Here is an 18,243-nt window from a genome sequence, read left to right as displayed (position 1 = left end):
ATACGCCGAATAAGCTTTCCTATACACTATCATTGCACTAGTATTATGCTATTTAACAGCACATACTAAAATTTGCTCTCCATGGAATGTTTCTTATGTACGTTATAACATGCAGATAAGAGTCTCAGTATTGTATGAGTTGAACAGGCGCATAGTATGCTCATGCATTGCTTGTCTGTCCGTGCGAACTGCTGAAGTCCTTTCAAAGCTCCTGTTTTTAGGGCTCTCACAGTTGAGGGAATCACGAATGACGAACGGACGCCTCTGTATATCCTTAAGGTTGCCAAGCATTGCATATTATCGTTAATGCTTTTCTCATTTTTCTCTGACTGCCCTTGATTCCTGATTCTTCGTTTTTTTCAAGACCTAGATATGGAGCGATCCTTAGTCGGCCAAAATGCATGTGAAAATATCAGTAATTAGATTTGTAATGGGCCTAACATGAACTTACGGATTTGCAGTCATATGTGCGCAGGGTCTAATTGCCAAAGATAAAAGCGGCACCAGTGACCCCTACGTGACAGTCCAGGTAGGTGAGACCGCGTGAATCCTCTTCCGTGATCAATATTTTGGCATCCCTTATACACTGTGTCTTTACTAATTAAAATAATGTCTAATTTAACTACTCAGTTATATAAATTGACTTTATTCGAAAGGAACAGGTTTGTATTCTACCAAGAGGCGAACTTGTATCATAGCACAATCAATGATTACCTCACTCCTTGTTAGTGTCTATCGACTATCAGGTAACTGGCTAAGGCCATGTAGACGCCTGGGCGAACCAAAGAATCATTGCTGTAGTGATCCACTTTTCATCTCCATTTAGAAATGATTGGCCCACTTTTTGCTTCTTAATAAACCAGCCGGTGTTTTCATAACTACCATACCACGCTGACTTTAGATATATTTGTATGGAGACACTTGTGTGTTTCGGTGCAGTTGGAGGAAAAATGAACTAAACCTTATTTGTTTACTATCTGCTGGTCTTAGGTGGGAAAGACAAAAAAGCGGACGCGCACTATGGCCAGGGATTTGAACCCGGAGTGGAATGAAAAATTTTACTTCGAGTGCCACAATTCTTCCGATCGCATCAAGGTTAGTAGGTCACCCAAGATAGTTCCTTTACCCTGTACCGAGATACAGTAGTACTAGTTTATCGTGTGTACACACTGCCCCATGAATGTCTCCCTCATAGCAGAGGTACTTTGGTACCACTTATATTTAATAAAACGCTGAATAGAGGCTACAGGAGAATTTTGTGAATCGTTTGGCTTAGTTGCGCCTGGTACCTCTGTAATGCGCTATAGTGCTTATGTTTCGTAGAAGCTTTTACTTCAGTTCTTTTGCCATTGTGAAGAACGCCTGATAGCTTGCCCCCTAAAGAACATCAGCTTAGTCGGAAGCTATTCAATAACGGGAGAATAGAGAAGCGGAAACGACCAGAGTTCTTTCTAGACGATCTTGGCAGCAATACAGACCCACTTGCTCCCCGTATGTGCTGAGCTGCTGTCCCAAAGAGCGTTGTCCTTGAATGGCGGCCAAGTGCCGTTGTATGCCAAATGATGTGTTATCGTTGCGACAACAGAGTAGTTGAAGAACGTGCGGAAGCGCTAATCTTCCTACCATTCCGTGGTACATATAATTAACGCTTCATGAGTTTATCAAATCCGTTGTTAAAGGACAACTTGTCGATCGTTATCGTATTGTTCATCAATTGCAACCTCGTTAACAGGTGCGAGTCTGGGACGAAGACAACGACTTGAAATCGAAGCTGAGGCAAAAACTGACACGGGAATCGGACGATTTTCTTGGTCAGACCATCATCGAAGTGCGTACCCTTTCCGGCGAGATGGACGTATGGTACAATCTGGAAAAACGAACAGACAAGAGCGCTGTATCAGGCGCCATCCGGCTTCACATTAGCGTCGAGATTAAGGGCGAAGAGAAAGTGGCGCCTTACCATGTACAATACACCTGCCTCCACGAGGTAGGAGGGTAAAACTGACATGGATAAACTGAAAAACTAAGCAGAACAAACAAAAATTCCATTTTTAATCTTTGTTGATATTGTTTTTGTACAATCGACACACCACCTTCCCGCCAAGATTCGCAACAAGGCAAAAAAGGACATCTAATATGGAATATAAATACATTTTTAGGCCAGTCATGTGTTAATCAACAACGTCACTCGTGCAGTTAGGCCAATAGTGCATTTTGATTGTGAGAAAACCATTGAATTTTTGCTGCTACCGTTTGTTTTTGTGTTTTTCGTTCTGCAGAATCTGTTCCACTATCTGTGCGAACAAAACGCTGGAGCCGTCAAATTACCGGAAGCTAAAGGAGATGAGGCTTGGAAGGTGTACTTCGAAGAAAACGCCGAAGAAATCGTCGACGAATTTGCTATGAGATATGGCATTGAGTCAATTTACCAAGCAATGACGTAAGCAAAATAAAATAGAACTAAAATGCGCTAGACAGTTTCGATCCCGTATTGGAACACAAAAAAACTAAGTGGTAAATTTTTCCTTTTTTTTGGTAAAAAAATTAATGAGGATTTCCGGTACTTCAATCGCTTTTCTCCATCTGGGTAAATTTCACTGATAACTTTAACTTAACTTTATCTGTTTTCGTTATGCTCATTTCATGCGTATCCTGTCATTGTCTCGCTATTTAAACCCGCTCGATCGGTGTTACCGTATCGACTTTAAATAAACGTTGACGGCGGCATCGTTTGAACCTAACTCGTCGTAAATCAAACCATTTCTGCTGATGTAATTACTCAATGTACAGTCATTTCCACTGCCTTTCGACGAAATACATGTGCCAGGGTGTGCCGGCTGTTATGAGCACCTTGTTAGCCAACATCAACGCCTATTACGCGCATACGGCGGCTTCTTCCGCTGTATCCGCCAGCGACCGATTCGCCGCGTCCAACTTTGGGGTATATATATTTTCACATACATTCCATAGAGGCGTTGCCCTTTAATCTACTGTGCCCATTCCGCTATTGCTATATGGGCAACGGCACTTTTTATAAATAAAAAGAGTTCTTTACGTAAGTAATTATTTTTGGTCAAAGAAATACATTATGGAACTTTACTTTACTAGAAAGACAAAGCATGTATAGCTTTAGAAAAAAAAAAGAGTAAATATACTAAATATACATATCATGGCCAAAAACTAGGTCGAAACATAAACAGTACAAATCTATTAAAAACATGGGTTGACTGAACAGTAAAACTAATGAAAAAAGTAGTACATAACAAAGAAAATCGACGGAATATAAATAAGAATAAAATGGAAAATTCTTACTTTCATTTATTGTTATCCAAACGCTAAGCGAAAGGCTACGGAACGGTAAAAGCTACTGGTACCAGGCGGTCTTTCGCTGCAGCCTTCAACCGCAAGCTTTGTACACGATTGTCAATTGGGTTTTATAATCGGCGACCTTGTATCTTGTGACATTCATCGTTGGTTTTTTTTTCGCTCCGATTATGCCCCGATTCCTCACGTGTATATGGATTTACGTTTCGTATTATATACTGTGGGACTAAGTTTTGATCGTGTCTATACTGTGATTGACTGTGCGTTTCAAATAATCGTTTGTGCTAGCCTACGATAACAGTGATTCTGTATTGTAATCTTAATATATTCAAGTAATAATCTGCACTAGGCACTTGCTTGATTACGCCCCACTCTATAGGGAGCATTGTTAGCTAGAGCATTCTGGAAGCATTTTAGATCACGTTCATGTCATCATATCATAAGCTTAACTAGCAATTATTAGCGTTGCCATTACTATCTATGCTTACAACGTTGTCTCTCTTGAAGATCCGCTTGTCGTATAAGTCGGAAGTAGCGTTTCTGGCTTTGTCTTCAGTGTCTGTTAGCCAACCAGGTCGAACACCGCTCTCAAATAATCCTTAGGTATCGCACTTTACCCTTCGTTAAACGGCGTATGCGCGAACTGATCCTGTGCAATGGCCTCGGGATAAGGACAATTGGAGGAGGGCTTGGAAGCCAACTCTTTACGGGCACCAGACGAGCGAACATTTGACCCAGCTAATCCAGCGATAAAAGTAAAAGCAACCAATTGCGCTCTCTTCGGAAATTAGCCATCCACGTTAGATGGACACAGCTTCTGCTACTGCTCTCAGATTGGCTCACGGCTGTGCACCTCTGGCGTACCCATTGTCTGTGCGAGCAACGTTCGGTCATCGTGAAATAGAGATGGATAGACGAACTTTGCATATATGTAAAGTTGGTCAAGTAAGTGATAGTCAAGATCCATATATATAGACCTAGCACCGGCACAGGTACTATTTATTCAAGCAACACCTTGTCCAACAGCGACGAAAACTGCTAAGTTTGTTAACACAAGCCGTAACATTTGGCTGCACTGCCCACGTATGGTCCCAACATGCGGCCTAGAGGCGTCCACGCTCTCACTGTATAACTGCCAGTCGTCCAGGCACGCGGGACCCTCCTCTGGGGTTCGCTATAACGGAGTCGCGCGATTATCTTCTACATTACCGAGCCGCGTTGTGAGCCTGCGACGTCTGCTCCGCCGGCTTAAGACCTAAGACGGCGCTCGCTCTTGCGCATTTAGAAGTCACTAGCAGTCGCTCATTTACTAGTCTGGGCCACATTGCAGTACGCATCCCACGCAAAGAGTAACAAACCAACAGCAATTTTGTGAGGAAGACACTGCTTCTTCGTTCTTCTGCTCACCTTAGCTGATATTTGGTACCTCTGGCGACCATCCCGATATGCGCGGCGTGTTGTTTTTCCAAGACTTAGATCCTGTCGCAGACGGCATATTGAATGGTCGTCATGAGCGAGCTTCCGGGAAGCCTCATTCATCGCGTGCGTTTGCGACGAAACCAAGTTCACGCGAAAGCCAGAAGTTGACCAAAGAGTAGCGCAACAACACTTACGGTACGTTGGCGATTACGCTTTTTACCACACGTACCTATTCTGTATAAGGTAGGACTACCGCTATACTTAAGCAGCTCTATTGCAGGGATCCGTCTGTTGTATGAAAGACAAACAGCCATGCGTCGAATTCATCCGTCATATGATTCGACAATTTAATACAGTCGTATGTAAATGCCATTGCCGAAGTGTAGTATCTAGATGCGTTTTAAAGGACTATTTAGAACATATTATTATATCTAATATCCATCAGATCGCCTACGACTGTATTGAGCACGCCGTCTGTCAGTGTACTTTGGCGGGCAAATATGCTCAAAAACATCGTGATTTTAGCTATCACTGTCTCTTATGAAATCGTGAGTGCGTAGTCTTTCAAACTGTATACACCGTTGATTGCGCCTTTGCTGAGCGCCCGCAGTAACAACATTAACTACGACAACATAAAAGCCTCAACAGGGCCCACCTTCCATAAGCCCGTGTGCGGCCATTGACTTCCATTCAGTTTTTTTTACCATTTTACTATTCAGTCAACGTATTTATGATAGATCGATCCTCAGCGCGGTCCCGGCAGCAAGTGAGGCAACGTCCTGTTGCCTTACTAGTAACCGTAGTCAGTTTCAAGCGAGCAACAATTTCCGATGTACGAAGTCGTTCGAGTAGCGGGCGATACCGATTCAACGCTCTGACAGGGAAGGGCAGTCGCCTACAAACACAGTCGTTCGATGGACGGCATCTCTGGCCTTTCAGCAAGCATTTTACTGCGGCTCGTTTATTCTTCGAGAGACCCTAAAAGGATCAGTAAAATGTAGAGAGAGCAAGAAAAAAGGATCATATGTATATGGCATTTGTGCCATAAACAAAATTCAAAAGTTCCTCTTACTTTCTCTTTCAGCGAACGTATCGGGGCTTCCTTTCTCAAATATCGTTCTGCATAATATCTTACCCCACAACAAGAGGCTATTACCGTGATAGGGGCTTTTGCCTAGTCCATGGGAAGGAGTAAGTAGACGAGCTGAATCTGTCGATGTTGCGTTCATGCACGTACTATAAGGTGAGGGCCTAACGACAGCTCGACAGTAAAATTGACTTGAGCTCGAAACCGGATTCATTCAAAATACGGGCGAGCAGTTTTGCAAAAGCGTCTTCGCCATAGGTCGCTATGATCAGGAATTTAAACGATCGGTCCACAAGCAACAGCAGTAGTAGTTTGGGCTGAGAACGAATTTTTGGCGTACAGAAGACCAGTTCAGATTATTGCCTTAACCTGTTCCTGTTAGATTGTTACGAACTAAGGCAGTTCGCTGGTATAACGGGTCCACTGACAGTAAGTAGTCGCTTCTGGTCTTTCGCTTAGCAAATGGCTCTGACTCACTATCATGAACGAGATTGCTCGTCTTAGCAATATGGAGGGCGTATTGGTCGTGACATAGGGAAACAATTAAATTGCATCAACGCAGCACACCGATAGCCGTCTAATTTCAGCGTAAAAAGCAATTACTATTATTTTTGTGTTATTTATTCAGCTAGTATTGTGTGTTTTATCATTTGTGACAATATTATTAGTATCACAATTCTAGGTGTGCCTTTTTGCTATGATGTTTCCTTCTGATACTCATTATAATGCTGCGGCTAGACAAGAAAAAGAATTTCTTTAATTATTACTTGGCTTGTTTTATTCATAGAGCACTGAATATAAACAATAAACCATATTAGTAGAATACATACATCGAGCACATGTTACTGTCTGAAACGTATGACGAAATAAAGGAAAACAGGAAGACTTCATCGAAGTCTTCCTTTGTTAGCCATTTTCTAACGCGAAATAATTACTCGAATACTCTTTCAGAGAGAGAAAAAATTAGAGACGAAATAATAGGAAAACTACACTGTATTAACGTTTTGCAGAAAGAGAAGTTCGTCAAACTATTGGATCATTTGCACAATTCACTACGTATCGATCTGTCGATGTACAGAAACAATTTCCCGGCTTCAAGCGCAGAAAAACTACAGGACCTCAAGTCGACCGTGGACCTGCTAACCTCCATCACATTTTTCCGCATGAAAGTATGTACTGCTTCTTTCGTTTCCACATACGCGAGGTGGCTTGTAGCGGAGCTGACATTTTGGCTAGCCCGAGGAAACGGAATAACCTAAGGCAAATTGTCTCATGACACTTAAGTTGATCGCCCCTACGAGGAAAGTTAGGCAGTCAGTAAGCAACTGGTTTTTGGATAAATTTGTTATCTGTATGTATGTTTTTGTTATTACAATCGCCTACAGGTGCAAGAGCTTTCTAGTCCACCGAGAGCTAGCACTGTGGTGAAGGAATGTGCTTCAGCATGTCTCCGCTCAACGTATCAGTTCCTCTTCGACAACTGTTATGACTTATACAACAGGGAGTTCCAGGTGAGCCCTAGAGTTCAACTGTTTTTAATTCAACATGTTTTATATTTCTTATTTTTGTGCTTGATTTTCCTTTTTGAGAAGGTTACCAACATACGGCAAATTTTTTGAGTCATACATGACGCATGCCCAACTAATGTCAATCTATCTGCAAGTGCTTGTGGACGCCATGCTAACTAAAACGTACAACGTAAGCAAACCCTGTTATTCCAAAAAAATACGTGTTTTTATACCTAAAGTTCCATCGATCTATATGGCGAACTCAGGAATGATCCCTTTTCTGAGTGGGTTTGTTCTTGGAAAGCTCACACAGAGACCTGGCTGATGAGAATTAACTAGCCAATGGCTCGTTTTCCCAGACTTTTAAACCCATTACTTGGATTGTGGGCAACTACAAAAAGTGCGTGTGGTTTTAGTAGCATATTGAAACCACATCTAAAAACGATTTTCACTGTCTGCTATCTTATAAGCGGTCCTCACTACTGTAGCTTTGCTGATTGATCCCTGACACAAAACATTTCGTGTCGTATGTCGTTAGATTGACCTCGTTTTTCATACATGCCTATAGAAAATCATTTGGCTTCCACCATTAAAGCAGATGTTGTTTCCCTACCGCTCTCAGTTGGATTTATAAGGCTATTGATCCTTTTGTGGCCGAGACCTAAAGATAGATGATACGATTTGTATGAATTTGGTTAGGTGCGCGTAAATACTTAACGCATCGTTCTATCCTGCATCGTCTTCGATTCCAGTAGCGTAAACGCCATCATCAGGACGTCGTTCATAAACGTCTTCAGATATCAGCTGGGTTATGTGCTATTTTGCCCGTTCAAGCTGAAACTCATGACAAAGCACTCCTTCATGTCCTCTTTTTTCATAAATAGGGCATTCAGTTTCTGCAGTAATGTACAAATTGTTGTTGTCAATCGCGCTCTTTGTTGAAAATATACTGTACTGACATTCTGTTAAAAAAAAAAGTTCCCTGAATAAGGTGGGGTCAGTGTAGTTGGTGTCAATGGTGGCTGATTTAACGGTAAAAATCTGACATCCTACAGTCTTGGTAGCTAACCAGTTCGCGCAGAAGCAACACAACACATTAGAACACAGCAACCTGCAACGTTTTTGCCCCGATTTGTTCAGGCTGCCTTAACGTCAGACGCCGTGACTGCACAGCCTACGGTAAATGCTTGGGCTCTAACGCTCTGCTACTATAAGTGCCGCCTATTATTTGTCGTGGTAGCGGCTACACGCAGATTAAGTCGAGTGTTGGAACTGTGTCCAAATGAGTTGACGGGAGCGGGACTGAAGACGCAGTGTCTAACGCCACGCTAACGGGGAGTCTTTTTACAATGGACACTATGTTTGGGGGTAGGAAAAGAGCGGATATAGGCATGCGTTAAAGTCGAACAAAGTTTCCGAGAACAAGCGTCCGTTGAACTGCTAACAATATTAGACCACAGCAAATGGAAAAGGATGTTTTGAGCGTGTGGCAGATGGCAGTACTTTTTCTACATAGACATAGACAGTATTCATATGTAGGTGTACGGCAGACAATATACCTCTAATGAAGCAATGCTCAACTTCACTACGTTCTGCCTATTTTTGGCCAATCCTGCGTTTTGTCATTAGCCAAATTTTATGAATCAACAGTTCTGAATTGAAGATCTTGACCCGTTTTAAAATATAATATGCTTTAACTTACACTTGGTCCGTTCCGTACTATATAATGAAATTACACAGTACAATGTTATTTGTAAGATGACAAAAACTAAATTGTTGTTAATTGTAAATCTCGATATCTGCTGCCAGAATACCGACGAAAAGAAAGACGAACAAGGTCCAAGTCTAAAAGATTTAGATTTCTGGCATAAGCTCATCGCGCTACAGGTAAGATGGATGGATGGTTACCATTATCAACAAGCTTCACAACATAACCTAAAAGTCTGATTATTCATATCTTGTCAAACTTTAATATTTAAAAAATATAATTCGCTACAAGAATTATCCGTACGTCCGTCTGAAGGCCACTGTACCTAATATTAGTTATAGGACTGAGCACTTTGAGATCGCTAAAGTCAAACAGATACGAAAAATAATCAAAAAATACTTTTTTTTTTTTATTTAATTGCTAACCAACTTCACTAGGAAAAATCTATACGGATACGTACGAAGAGAAATATCTATCCGAGTTAAAAAAGGGTCAGACAAAAATTATTTACTAAAGATATTTTTCAATAAATTTGCCTGCTGGAGTAATATATAACAGCGGAATACCCCATGTCATTAACACTGCTTGTTCGGTCAAACTCACCCTGCACGTGCGCAGGTCTCGGTGATCGAGGAAGACCGTACTAGTTATGCACCCGTGCTAAGCCAATTTCCGCAGGAACTAAACATCGGACAGCTAAGCGCATCTATTATGTGGAGGGTGTTTGCCATTGGTGAGTACGCACAACTCAATTCATCTTCTGCACCCATTCTTCTCTCTACCGCAACCCCTCGTGCCTCGGCGGATATGGCCAAACTATAAGCAGAAAACTGTAATACGCACCATATGGATATCCGATAAACCACAAAAGAATATGTCATTTTACTCTGATGCGCATGCCGTACAGGCATCGACAACTGTCAAGTACCTACTATATACCCATCCGAAGGCCCATGCGGCTGACCCGCTCAGACCATGTATGACCGGGGTATCAGTTGTCCTTTTTTTCTTGCAACGTGTCGTTTTGCCTTTCTGTTCTGCGTTCCGCTCACTCTTTTCTCTGTTCCGTTCTCTGCCTCCTTTTCCTCAACAGATATGAAGTACGCCCTAGAGGAGCATGAGCAGCATCGGTTGTGCAAATCGTCGGCGTACATGAACCTTCACTTCAAGGTTAAGTGGTTCTATAACAACTACGTTAGCGACATCGTACCCTACAAGGTCTGTTCAATACGATCTAAATCATATTAATATGGTATTAGGCGTTAGCAAATTTGTATCTGTGTGGAACATGGACGAGCGACTGAGGCAGATTGTCAGTTGCTCCAAGCTTATTGTTTCTCAATGGAAACAATACAACTATCCATTTAATACTAAATTGAGTTTTTGTTTTTATATGGAAAACCGTATAGACGCTCAACGATAACAGGATGCAAAAGAATACATTGTATTTACTTGTGACTAAATAGCAATCACTTGTAGCTATCAAATATTTTACTGGACATTGGAAACAGCGAACTCACTATGCACCGTATGATTCTGAAAATGTTAGGATTCCGTTCCCGAATACCCGTCGTGGTTCGAACCGTTCGTAATGCAATGGCTTAATGAAAACGATGATGTCTCGCTTGAGTACCTGCACAGCGCCTTCCTCCGGGACAAAAAGGACGGGGTAATTATAAATGCAGTTAGGAACTTATCGCACAATTAAACTCATCTGACTGTCAATTTAACGTAGAAAGTGTTATAATTATCGTCGTAGTCGCAAGTCGTGAGTTAGAGGGCTCAAAACTATTTTTTACAGGGTAGTTCCATAATAAGCAGTCTTATTCCAAGTTACAGCAGATTTATTTAATCACTGTACAAACCGCGTGGTCAAAACGTTCTATTTGTTAAATATGAAGGATATTTATAGAAACTATAAGATAGCACCATATGCTAACTCTGCTAAGCAGAGGTAACATTTGGCACTAATGTAACTGGTGGAAAACTTCGATAATGTAAATTTAAAGAAAAACCAGAAGCAAAAATTCAATTAAAAAGACCTGGCCATTTCATCAAGTCAAGGCAACATTGCTGGGTATTATATATATGTATCTTTGAATATACATAGTAATCCAACTTAGTTCGACTTCTCGCCTTCTGTTCCGTTTTGCAATCTGTAGTTCCAGCAAAGCTCGGAACACACGATGTTCTCGAATTCGGTGGTCGACGTCTTCACCCAGCTGACCCAGTGTTTCGACGTTATTTCGAAACTTGAATGTCCCGACCCGGAGATCGTCAAGCGCTATATGAAGCGTTTCGCCAAAACGATCGTCAAGGTCCTCACCGCGTACGCGGACATCGTCAAAAAGGATTTCCCGAACTACGTCTCTCAGGAGAAGACGGCCTGCATTCTGATGAACAACATTCAGCAGCTGCGGGTGCAGCTCGAAAAGCTATTCGAGTCGATGGGAGGCGAGAAGCTTGAAGCCGATGCTTCCAATATCCTCAAAGAGCTTCAGCAAAGCCTAAACGGCGTACTCGACGACCTTAGCTGTGTTTTCGCAACAAGTCTCGAGGGCACGATCAAAGCCTCGATGGCCGAACTCAACCAGCTCCTCTGCGCAATTAAAGGTGGCGGCAGTATGGCACAAACGGCTCAGGCGAGGAACGAGGTGGCCGCTGAAGCGGACCACGTTCTTCATCCGCTCATGGACATTCTGGACGGAAAACTGACGCTGTTTGCGCAGCTCTGCGAGCGAACCGTCCTCAAGCGCCTGCTCAAGGAGCTGTGGAAAATTGTCGTGCACACCATGGAGAAAACCGTGGTGCTGCCACCCATTTCGGAAAAGAGCGTGCTGCCCAATCTGACGAACGTGAACGCTGCAAAGATCGAGGATATGTCACGACTCTTCAAGAACTCCATTTCCACCTCCAACAAGCTGCCTAATTTGGGCGTTATGGAAGTACGTACACAGACATAAGCTAAGAGATGCACGTGCGGCATTGTCATACATATCCATTCACAAAAGTACGCGGCGGGTAATTTGAAAGTCGCAAGTGAGTGCGGTGGCGAACGACAAGCAACGTCGAGAACTACTGTTTATATTAGTGCAGCGCCCTTCAGATCACTTTGTCGTTAAATTTGTTGAAATCATACATACATACATACATAAATACATACAGTCTAGATGGCAAGTGTGTGTCAACTTGAACTCAGCAGCAGAACATTATGCGAATGATTTGTTACGCAGAACGTCCGGGGTTTAACACAGTACTCTGTACACAGTTCCCTTGGGTTTTGAAACGGGCACTACTTATATGGGGGTACACTACGAGAATTGGCTGTGGTAACTGGTTAGCTTAATCATGCTGCGCATGTATGATTATTCAAAGAAAAAAAGCCATATTAACAAGTAACATTGATTGCGTCTCCGTTTTTCTTTTTTATGCTTGCCTCTATCCAGGTGGAAAAGAATCTGACACCACGCCAATGTGCGGTGCTAGACGTTGCCCTGGATACCATAAAGCAGTATTTTCATGCCGGGGGAAACGGACTGAAAAAGACATTTTTGGATAAGTCTCCCGAGCTACAAAGCCTTCGTTATGCACTCTCTTTGTACACGCAGACTACCGACGCACTGGTTAAAACTTTCGTGGGCTCGCAGCTTAAACAAGACCAGCCTAGCCACGACGAAGGCGCCGTGGGAGAGGTGATGCATTTAGCAAGACATTTCCGATGTCTTTTCTAGTAGATGAGTCTTTTTTTAGTGTATACTATCCTTTGTATATAGAAGATAGGTACTTTGACTTAATGAAAGCCGGAAATAAGCGCAAACACATTTTGCTTGAGGCTTTCACTTCATTTTACAGAGCAGAGGGCTTACTGTGTCTCGAATGAATTCAGAAGTAAAATTGTAAGTAAGACGATAGTTTACGGGCAAGTTTACTTCGGACCATTAGTACTTTCATACTGTGTGGGTATGTGTTTTACATGTTATGGTGGACAAGGACGTCCCTAATAAAAGGCAGAGCGTGTGTGGTCGATTCTAACACGTTATGTCCCCCAACGATGAACAGGTATCGGTACAAGTTGATCTGTTCACCCACCCTGGAACGGGCGAACACAAGATTACCGTTAAGGTATGTGCACAAGGAAGACTACATAGAGTATTTCTGTAAATAATGGTTGCGGTTGTCAGGATGGAGACAACGCGTGCATGTGTTGCCCCCGCCATCTGCACTATGAACGTGCACAGCATTTTCTCTATAGCTCGATTAACTGGGAATTTGAAGCAAATGACGTATACTAACGTTGTGTTACCTTACCTAGGTTGTTGCTGCAAATGACCTAAAGTGGCCAAATACTTCAATGTTCAGACCATTTGTAGAGGTAGGTGGTTTCTCACGTTTTTCTGTCTGTCTGTCAATTTCCTTGGGTCATTATGTATTGTAATATCATAGTTCCGTTTGGCACACGATAGTCAGGCCGATACTGTTTGTGTATCGGACGTAATCATCGTAGGACGGAATGAGTTTTAAAACGGTCCGCGCCAGTTCGTCAGGCTCGAAAATGCACGCACGAAACACTTAGGCCATGTACTTCGTATTTCAAATAGCAGACCTATCCCTGCTCTAGGAACCTGTTCCCGCTGCCTCGATAGAGTCTAACCTAAATATATTGATTGCAGTCTGGCTCGGTTTGTTTCGCCCTACCTCACAACTATCATCACATTGTCCTTGTTTCGTGCTGACGATTTTCAGGTGAACCTGATTGGTCCTCGTCTTCACGACAAGAAACGCCGGTTTGCGACCAAATCCAAGAACAACACCTGGTCTCCAAAGTATAATGAAACGTTTCACTTTATTATCGCCAATGATGAACAGCCCGCCTCGTACGAGTTACATATATGCATCAAGGACTATTGCTTCGCCAGGGACGATCGTCTTGTCGGCGTCGCCGTTATGCAGCTCAAGGACATCGTTGAGCAAGGTTCCTGCGCGTGCTGGCTGCCCCTTGGACGACGCATTCATATGGACGAGACGGGCTGGACAATCCTGCGTATTCTGTCGCAGCGAAACAACGACGAAGTGGCCAAAGAGTTCGTTAAGCTCAAGTCTGAGATCCGAAACGATGATAACATCCCTAAAAATTAAACCGGGTAGCCACTGCAGCAGACAAATGCGTTTTTTACACTCGATACAAACGGGAACAAATAAACCAAAAAAGAGGTAATTAAAAAAAAGCGAACTCTGCTTCCACCTGTGTTGACCATGCCGAACAGATCATCTCTTTAGAATAGAACAACAACAGCAACAGCAACAACAATACGTTACGCTACGCCTAGTACGCACACAACAATAAAGACAAGCTGAATGTCGACAGAGCTGAATGGTACGACCGCAACCAACGACACAGATATAATGGACAAAAAAATACTATACAACGCTATACGGCTCTCGTGAAAGACGGACAAACACAATTAACAGAGACCTGTGATCGTCTATGGCCTTTTTTAATGGGGTACTATAAAAACGGCAGACACAAACGTCAAAAGCTTGACGAGCATGCGTTCTAATCAATTAAGACCGCGTCTCCAATACTGTGACATAACGGACTGTTGCCTACGGAAGGCATACAGTAACATAAAGCAAATTAACGCAGAAAAGCATCAGTGTATCTATATATGTGGTGATGTTAGCAGCCTCAACTGTAGCCAAGATTGACGGCACACCTGTTGCATTAGCGGTTTCAAGCGAGAATCGATAAAGACGCTGAGCGTCTGAGTAGCCTGCGATAGCTGACAAACGATACGTACATTCGCTCCAGCTATTGCTGGCGCTGGTTCCGTGGGAAAACAAAGCAGACGACCGCCGTGTTGTGATTTTTCAAAGTCCAATGCTACTACTATCACTGATAAGTACGATTGAATCTGCTAAGACAAGCAACATTGATTAACTGCAAAACAATGCGACACACAACGACAGCCATTAAATACGGTTATTATTATAATCATCATCATCATCATCATCATCATCAGCTGCGATTATAATAATTCTTATTACTATTATTGTCAATGTAAGGATGTATTCGTCCCTTCGTTAAACAAGACATCGCAATTCTTATATTGTTTCGTCGTTGATGAAGATCAGGACGGATCTGTCCGAACAGAGGTCAGAAGCTGAAGCTTGTCTATGCACGAGAAAACCACAACAGTATACATGCAAGCATACATAGACAAACAAATACATAATTCATGAAACGGTATACTATGGATGAAGACTAAAACATCCCGTTACTGCCGAGAAAATAGCAGTTGTTCGAGACAGTCAACAATCGTGTACCTTTGCATAAATAAGGTGGGGGGGGGGGGGTTGTTTCATAGTTATTACTATGAAATATTCCCATTGTCAATATTTGTCACGCTTGCATCGATCTAGTGAACGCAATATTGTTACTATTGACCCACTGTTTATTGGTTATGAATTATTGTGCTGTTATAGTCTATTATATAATTAGCACAGTCATGTATTATAGCACAGATGCGGACCTACACAAGATACAGCATCGCCGCTAACGCCCTTTAATTATCGATCTAGACTCTGTCGGCTAACGGAAACGCGTCCCGAAACGCGTTTGTGTCGAGACTGTAATTTTGACAGTCTTAGTACGCCGTTTCTTGCCGCTTTGTTCTGCCTACATTTACCTCAGCTATCTACTAATGCTAAATCAACGTTCTTATTATTAACTTGAGTGAGCGTAGATGCGACCGTTATCACTCAAATCAAACATCTGTTACAATCAACGACCCTTGGGCGTTCAAACTTTTTAGCAGCAACACGCCATCTTGTCGGGCGGCAATTGTCGGGCTGTGTAAATTTTCACAGCATCCCGGAAAGACCAAAAAAGGTTGGCACCGATTGAATGCTACTACAATTAGATGTCAACATTGAGCGGAAAAGTCGCGCCCTCAGACGAAGTGGTGATTCAACAAAACTTCGTGTCATCGTGCGTGGAGTGTTCGTGCTCCTCAAAGGCGCGACACGCATAGGATCGTTTAAGGCACAGACTGCCGCATCGAGGACATTCCTAAAAGCAAGGTCCTTTTCTTGAATTTGCTGCCAGGATAACACGTTGCTTCCTTTCCAACATTAGCAGACTACAGTAATAGGAACGCTATTCGTTACCAACGTTTCAATTGTTAACGTAACGTTACGATTGTCGCTCACCGCTATTATTTTCATCATACCAATATTGTCGTTATGTATCAGTATAATTAACATAAATAAATGTGTCGTGGCTGTCTTGATAGCGCTAATTATTGTTATTATATCCTATTATATCATATCTTGACGCATATCACATTGATATCTGCGATTGACGACTACAGCAATGGCGGAACAATAATGAATTCAATTTACAGGAATGACAATAAACTACTACAGCAGGAGTTAGATAGATCGTAGGCAGGTAGATAAGGCGGACGGGTGGATAATTTGTATAGCTACGTATATAACGAAGAAGGAACAGTACCAAACTAATATCCCCGGACAGTATTCCTATTCTGGGTTATCTGCAAGGCAAACAAACAAACAAACAAACAAACAGCAGTGACGGGAAAAGACGAATCAGCATCACAAAAAGGGTTGTGTATACTTTTTCTAGGATTCTGTGTGCCAAAATCGCCCAATGAAAAACAGTGAGTCCTTGCGATATAGACGATACCATTCTATATAGGATAACAGCCGATCGATATGTGTTCTTCAGAGGTGGAAATTAAAAGAAAATATTGTTCACGTTCACATCGCATGGCTGCGGTCGTCGCTATAGAAGAAAAGAAAAGGGCAAAGAAAAAATGTGAAGGGCCAGAGCAAAAATGGCTTGGGTTGACTTCCTTACAGTCGTTCGGGACAAGGCGATGCTGCTATTCGCTTACCTCTAATTTGCGATTCGGTTGCTTTCTATACGGAGACGTTCGGTTTCTGATGATGTAATGTAACGGTAGACGGGTTACACCGATAAACCACGCACCCCGTACAACACCACGCCCAGATCCATACGGAAAAATACGAACACTGAGCCCAGCAACAACCACAACAACGACATCGGCAGTAGTAACAACCGTGCAATAGTCTTAACTACGAACAAAAAAATGGGGATACTATGACAGTCGACCTGTCTCTCGAATACGGTATGGCAACACCATCGAAACGACAACATGAGAGATAATAGTGCAGCCAAACACGTGACGACGCCCACCATCCTACATACTCGGCACTTTACTATTATAGCTACCCATGATAGGGGCAAACAGAGTTACGAGACAACACACGATTGCCTGGGACGAGATTGGGCCACCTCTAATCATCTCGTTTGATGAGTATTTGAAAAAAGCTAACCGTTTAAGTTTCCGAAATTCTTTCCCCTTTCCATACAGCATTTTGGAGATACCCAAAGGCGTAATCAGTTGCAAAGTCCTCTTGAATCATGAATCAGCCATTTTTTCTGATAGCAAATTAACGAAGTTATCGATACGATCGCTGCTACTTCTGCTGCCGTGTGCTGCCCCGGTAAGACTGCGGGGACTGATACTCGACGTCCTTGTAGAACGGACTCATGACCATATCTGTAACCACTGCTACATTATCCATCTGCGTACGGGTGCCATTCGATAGCGAAACCTTGGACCACCGCTCAGCGCTGTCAATATACCGCTGTCCTGTTGGCCGCAATTCAAAGCGTTTCGAGAAATGGACATCTTCCTGGACCGTTTTGTTGTAGTCGGCTGTCTGCAATGGCAGCGTAAGCTTATCTGTAAGCGATTGAGTGGCGGGTTCCTTCGCTTGACAGGCCCACAAACGACTATTGCTACCAATCCACTTGATGATGATGATGATGTTGTAGGTTGTGTGGGCCGCAGCAAGACGGCGACGGTGGCTGCTTGTCACCGCTATCGAAACGAAGAAAAGTAAAACAAAGACGAACAACTTAAGATCAAGTTGAACTAGGACCAAACGCAAGGAAAAACAGTCAAGGAAGAGCCTGTAACCATTCTACGTTACTGCTGGGGAGCAGGGCTAAAAAGTTTCTACATCCTGATGACTAGCTTGACATTGGTTTTTCTTTCTCTGCGAAACGCGACTTAGTGAATTCTGTAAACCCCGACTACCATCCAGGATGAATGGTGGAAGAATGATAACTAATTACCATTAGTATA

The 18,243-nt window shown here is 42.7% G+C and overlaps 1 protein-coding gene and 1 long non-coding RNA gene across 23 annotated transcripts in view; one reads left to right on the top strand and one right to left on the bottom strand.

Annotated features, from left to right (window-relative positions):
- The window catches only part of unc-13 (protein unc13 homolog), a 245,053-nt gene extending 228,709 nt beyond the window's left edge, over positions 1-16,344 (top strand). For all 22 annotated transcript variants that reach the window (XM_086974735.1, XM_086974733.1, XM_086974731.1 and 19 more), the window contains 16 exons: positions 462-529; positions 991-1,095; positions 1,733-1,987; positions 2,280-2,440; positions 2,791-2,941; positions 6,841-6,999; positions 7,216-7,341; positions 9,148-9,225; positions 9,665-9,779; positions 10,140-10,264; positions 10,596-10,715; positions 11,209-11,991; positions 12,493-12,738; positions 13,106-13,168; positions 13,359-13,418; positions 13,790-16,344. In XM_086974735.1, the coding sequence (XP_086830861.1) occupies positions 462-529; positions 991-1,095; positions 1,733-1,987; positions 2,280-2,440; positions 2,791-2,941; positions 6,841-6,999; positions 7,216-7,341; positions 9,148-9,225; positions 9,665-9,779; positions 10,140-10,264; positions 10,596-10,715; positions 11,209-11,991; positions 12,493-12,738; positions 13,106-13,168; positions 13,359-13,418; positions 13,790-14,182 (3,008 nt within the window). In that variant the 3' untranslated portion in view covers positions 14,183-16,344. The remainder of the gene's footprint in view (positions 1-461; positions 530-990; positions 1,096-1,732; positions 1,988-2,279; positions 2,441-2,790; positions 2,942-6,840; positions 7,000-7,215; positions 7,342-9,147; positions 9,226-9,664; positions 9,780-10,139; positions 10,265-10,595; positions 10,716-11,208; positions 11,992-12,492; positions 12,739-13,105; positions 13,169-13,358; positions 13,419-13,789) is intronic.
- Positions 13,864-18,056, bottom strand: LOC147754554 (uncharacterized). Its single transcript, XR_015316962.1, has 2 exons — positions 14,845-18,056; positions 13,864-14,194 (listed from the first exon to the last, which is right to left on the bottom strand). It is a non-coding gene; the product is annotated as an uncharacterized LOC147754554 (long non-coding RNA).
- Between the last annotated feature and the right edge of the window lie 187 nt (positions 18,057-18,243).

This window comes from Varroa destructor, unplaced genomic scaffold (genome assembly GCF_002443255.2).
Source record: "Varroa destructor unplaced genomic scaffold, Vdes_3.0 BEIS01000007.1, whole genome shotgun sequence".
Classification (NCBI taxonomy): domain Eukaryota; kingdom Metazoa; phylum Arthropoda; class Arachnida; order Mesostigmata; family Varroidae; genus Varroa; species Varroa destructor.
This window is presented reverse-complemented; position numbering and strand designations above follow the sequence as displayed.